This window comes from Panicum virgatum, chromosome 4K (genome assembly GCF_016808335.1).
Source record: "Panicum virgatum strain AP13 chromosome 4K, P.virgatum_v5, whole genome shotgun sequence".
Taxonomy (NCBI): domain Eukaryota; kingdom Viridiplantae; phylum Streptophyta; class Magnoliopsida; order Poales; family Poaceae; genus Panicum; species Panicum virgatum.
In genome coordinates this window covers 44,631,027-44,635,672 of record NC_053139.1, presented here as the reverse complement: position 1 = coordinate 44,635,672, position 4,646 = coordinate 44,631,027, and the positions used below count along the sequence as shown (strand labels likewise).

Here is a 4,646-nt window from a genome sequence, read left to right as displayed (position 1 = left end):
CGGCCTGGCTGATCGGTGATCGCCTCCGCCGTATCCCAAGGCCCGGACATCCACCGACGGATCAGCGCCCTGTCGCCATGGGTGGTCCTCTCCTCCTGGTCCGGGCCTCCGGCAGTGTACAGTACAGTACGCCCGCGATCTCCGTAGGATTCTCCTCCGGCAGCAGCGGCGGAAGACAAGCACTCAAGCAGTGTACGTGGTGCCTACTGCTGTGGTGCCAAAGACATTCTTACCGGGCAGGGCAGCAAGGCGACACGGCTGAAAACAACCGACAGCAACTGGCGGTGGAATGGACCGTGAAAATTGATGCGCGAAACCGAGCCCACAATCGCCGGTCTCTCCTCAGCACGGCATGCCTTTTATTAGAGGAGGTACAGATAGTGAGACAGAGTCAGAGAGCAGTACTGGATAACAGATCAGATTTCAGCATTTCAGAGAACCAAGTAGACGGCAGATATTTCAGCATCTCAGCAGACAACCAATGCAAGCAGATAACTGAAGCATTTCAGACAACCCAGTACTACTAGATAACAGAGATTTCAGAATTCCAGATAATAACAGAGATTTCAGAATTCCAGACAGACAAACCGACCAATCAAAAACCTTCCCAAAACTTTCAGAAATCGCATTCGCAAAGCAACATTTTCGTGCAGAGTACACAACAGTATCACCAGTGATCAGACGGAACCGCGACGATCACCTTGAAATGACAAATAGGGTGTAGAGCTAGTCCGGCAAATCTGCCGACAAAATTACAGGTCCTGGATTACACGCGCTCCCGGCCCCGTTCCGGGAGCCCCCCCCCCCCCCCCCACACCCATCGAGACGGAAAAAAAAAACCAAACTGAGCTGCCTCTCCTCTTTGAAATTGCACCAGCGCTTGGAGGTGGCAATTTGCCTTCCAAATTTGCCACCACGCTCCTCCAGCTGTACAAGTGACGAGAGCTTCTCCGATCCCCTCCCTACCTCGCTAAGCTATCGCTGCTTGTGTCCGTTAGTATCGTCAGCCTCCGAGCGGTTTTTGTGAACTCGCTGCAAATCATTCAGAAAATTTGTGAGTTCACTAGAATAGTCTGAGGGGACAATGTGAGAATTCAAATTTCGTTCTAGAAAAAAAATGTGAGAGTTCAAAAAAAATTTGCAGAAGATGAGACTTGATAATGATGGTTCTCCTCCAACAGCCTGGATGCAATGTGTTCTAGTCCCTAGCTTGAAGCAATTTGAGTCAAAGTACCGTAAGGATGCTTCCAAGGAAAGAACTCCTAGAGTTTGATACTTCGAGATAACTGTGTCCTGATGTAGTACTTACTAATCGTAAGGTCTAGCACGGTCACCAACATGCATATCAGCTTGTCGAGGTTAGCAAATGGCCAAATGCATATCACTACGTAAATTGTCAGGGAATTTGAAAGATAGTTATTGTGTTACGGATCTAGTTATTTTATCTGCAAAAATACAAAAAACGACGTATCTAACTGATCCCTGAAACAAAATCCAATGATTGAACAGAAACGAGCATTTTGATCCAGAATCATACGAACCTGAAAGGCTTGTCTCCGGTGTGTTTCAGTGCCCCTGATGCATCACGGTAGAAAACATGACTCATCAACTCTGCTTTCTCAATGCCAAACATGTCAGCAAGCCTCTGATATAGCTCCTCATATGACCCAACATCAGAGAGGTCAAGTGTGCGCCCAACATCCTCTGACTGCAAGAACACCTTGCAGTGCCCGGTTTCCAACCCGAGATCAAGCATCTTGTTATCCTGGCACAGTGGGGCTCCTCCACTGGACGTGCCATCTTGGTTGCTTCCAGGGCTAGAAATGTCTGAATTGCTCACTGTCTTTTCAGCATTGTCATCAGAAGTGCTCTTTTTCGGAGTTGACAGTGGAAACCCCGCAGCATTACCCAACGATATCTGCTGCTCGGTGAGTATTGGCTTTCCGAACAGCATCAGCTGCGGCGGGGGCGCCTTCTTGGCATCCGATTTCTTGTTCTGTGGGGTGCCAATGGTGAGCAAGCAGGGGATGTCATCTCGAGCTGCCTGGTGGCCGATGATGAGCCCGGCTGCGATCCTCGGCTGCATGCCGTGATCGAGGTGGTGAATCCCGTGGGGTGACACTGACAGACTCGACTGCAGCTTGTTGAGGTGGAGATCTGATAAGGATATACCAAATTGAGCATGCCTGGCTCCCTGTATGCCTGCAGGAGTGCCATCCGGGAAATAGCACATAGGACCAACCCCACGGCCGAGAGGGCTCCCATGGAACATCGGTGTCGGAAACTGGCCCTCCAGCGGAAGCTCGGGGTACATTGGAACACACAGCTTCTTCCGAGGTGGCGAGAACGGAGAGAGGTGAATGGCCGGCATGTTCGAGACGAGCTCAACCAGCCATGGGCTCACCCTCTTCACGTTCTGCAACAAGTCCGGTTCATCCCAAGCGACCTGCAGAAGCCATCCCAAGCAAGTGATCAGCATTGTGAGAACAAAAAAAACTCTGTAAGCGTCAAGTAGTGTAAGATGGAAATTTGTAGATGCCGTCCTTGAGAGGACATTGACAGTTATGGTGATCTACCTGAAGAAGCCTCCAAGGTGAATTGGGCCATCTGATGGGGTCAGCCACCTGCACGGCGGAGACTGTACCCATGAACCAGCTGATCCTGGACGAGTCCTCCGTCTCAAAGGCCATCTTGAACCTCATGCCGGCGCACCACTGGGTGCGCATCGCCACCCGGACAGCCCCCGCCTTGACGCAGAACTCCGGCGTGCTCGCCCTCGGGTAGTAGACCACCTCGAACGGTTGTCCGCTCACCGCGAGGTTGGACGCCTCGACGACCTCCTCCGGCCGCACCCGCACTCTGACCTTCCCCCTCGTGGCCATCATCTTGTTGCCGTCCTCTTCTCCTCTCAGGAACATGGAGAACCCGCCGTAGTTGCCGCCCGGCGGAGGCGGCTGGTGCAGGAACTCCGGCCCTCCGATGCCGCCTTTCTTGGCGCGGCGGATGCCGACGCAGAGGTCCCCGTTCTCCGTCCGCATGAACACGATCGAGTCCCCGGCGACGAGCTTCTTCTGGTTGACGAAGGTGCTCCACCCCGTGGTGAGCAGGTGGCGGCGGGGCGTGCCGCGGTAGATGTGCCGGAACTTCCAGACCACGCCGTGCACGTCCTTGACGAGTACGGTCTGGACGGGGGGATCGGCCGAGTAGTCCAGCCGCGGGAAGATGGTCTCGGCGCAGTAGCGCGGCACGGAGAAGCCCCCGCCGTTGTTGGCGTCGGACTGCGTGAGCGTCTTGGCGAAGGACGCGGGCTTGTCCTCCTGCGCGCCCGCGCCAATGGCGTCGTCGGCGTCGGCGGCGTAGCCCGGGTCGTTGGGGCGGACGGGGGCGAGGCGGATCTTGGCGAAGACCTCGTCGGTGTCCGGATCGGCCATGAAGCGGACGGCGGCGACGCGGCAGAGGACGAGGGCCGGGACCCGGCCGGCGGGGAGGTCGACGGGGCCCTGCGCGTGCTCCGCGTGGCCCTGCGGGAAGTAGTACACCTTGGAGTGCACCGGCGGCATCTGGACCATGCCGCCGGCGCAGGCGTGCCACAGCTGCGGGTCCAGGCACCTGTCGCTCTCCCGCTCCCGCTCCATGGCTGCCGAGTCCACGAAAGTGATCATCTTCACCGCCCACGGCTGCACAGCGGCAAGAATCTCAGCGGAATTGAGCAACCCCCCCACCCACCGCGACTGCCTTTGTGGGTGAAATTTCACGCCTCCTCCACTAGCACGGGAAGCTTTTCCGCTGCACAGCCGCCGTCACCACCACCACCATCATGATCAGCAGAGCCTACAGCTGAAAAAAGGCTGGGGGAAAAAGAAGCAGCAGAAGGGGGAGGGGAAAGGAGAAGAGAGAATTCCGCCTCAGAAAATCTTGCAGGGAGGGAAAAGGAACCCAAACCAGCACCACAGGTTCGTTCATCCGTTCACTCACCTTTGGCAGCAGCTGCAGCTCAGCTCAGATCCCTTCAAAGCAAGGGTAACGACGAACCGGGGGGCAAAACCGGCACACTTCTTCCCCCTCTCTGCGACTGCGAGCTCTGCAGCAGCGTTTGCCTCCCAACAGCTTCTCAGGTGAGCAGCACGCTCAGATTCCCCCAGCCCAGACTGCAGCTGACATGGGGGCAAAACAACTACTAAATAGAGAGAGAAAGGGTAGGGGGAGGAGAGAGGAGAGAGGAGAGAGGAGAGAGAAAGGCAGTCAAGGCAGCTGCTCTGCATCTCAAGCAAGTACCAGTGCCTACCTTATGTTCAAAAAAGTACCAGTGCCTACTGGTACTACTAACTCCTGGTTAGTGGCTTAATTAATTTTTTATTACTACTTTTCAGTTGCACACCCAAAGTGCCAGGGGTAATGATATTTCGCGCACGATTAGCTGCATCATTATACCATTATCCATTTTGCTGTCTCACTGCCGTTCTCTTCTTAACAATTCTTTTTTGTCTCAAAAGGAACCAAATAAACGGGACCACACGCCATCTAAACAACCAGCATCAACAAGTAGTGCTGTTTTCATCCTTTTTTTTCTCAGGCTAATGCCGTCCGGATTGCATTGGACCTACTACGAGCTTAAGTTTTTTTTTTGAAAGAGGCAACCTTGTACT

General features: G+C 54.4%; 1 protein-coding gene across 2 annotated transcripts; it reads right to left on the bottom strand.

Annotated features, from left to right (window-relative positions):
• Positions 1–590: 590 nt before the first annotated feature.
• On the bottom strand, positions 591–4,251 carry LOC120704276 (auxin response factor 18). 2 transcript variants are annotated; one of them, XM_039988608.1, is made up of 4 exons: positions 3,976–4,251; positions 2,577–3,848; positions 1,542–2,446; positions 591–1,032 (listed from the first exon to the last, which is right to left on the bottom strand). In XM_039988608.1, the coding sequence occupies exons 2-4, from the start codon at positions 3,660–3,662 to the stop codon at positions 963–965; spliced, it is 2,061 nt and encodes a 686-aa protein (XP_039844542.1). In that variant the 5' UTR covers positions 3,663–3,848; positions 3,976–4,251; the 3' UTR covers positions 591–962. The 2 variants fall into 2 exon arrangements, with proteins under 2 accessions (XP_039844542.1, XP_039844543.1); XM_039988609.1 differs by lacking the exon at positions 3,976–4,251 and having other exon boundaries at positions 2,577–3,969.
• Between the last annotated feature and the right edge of the window lie 395 nt (positions 4,252–4,646).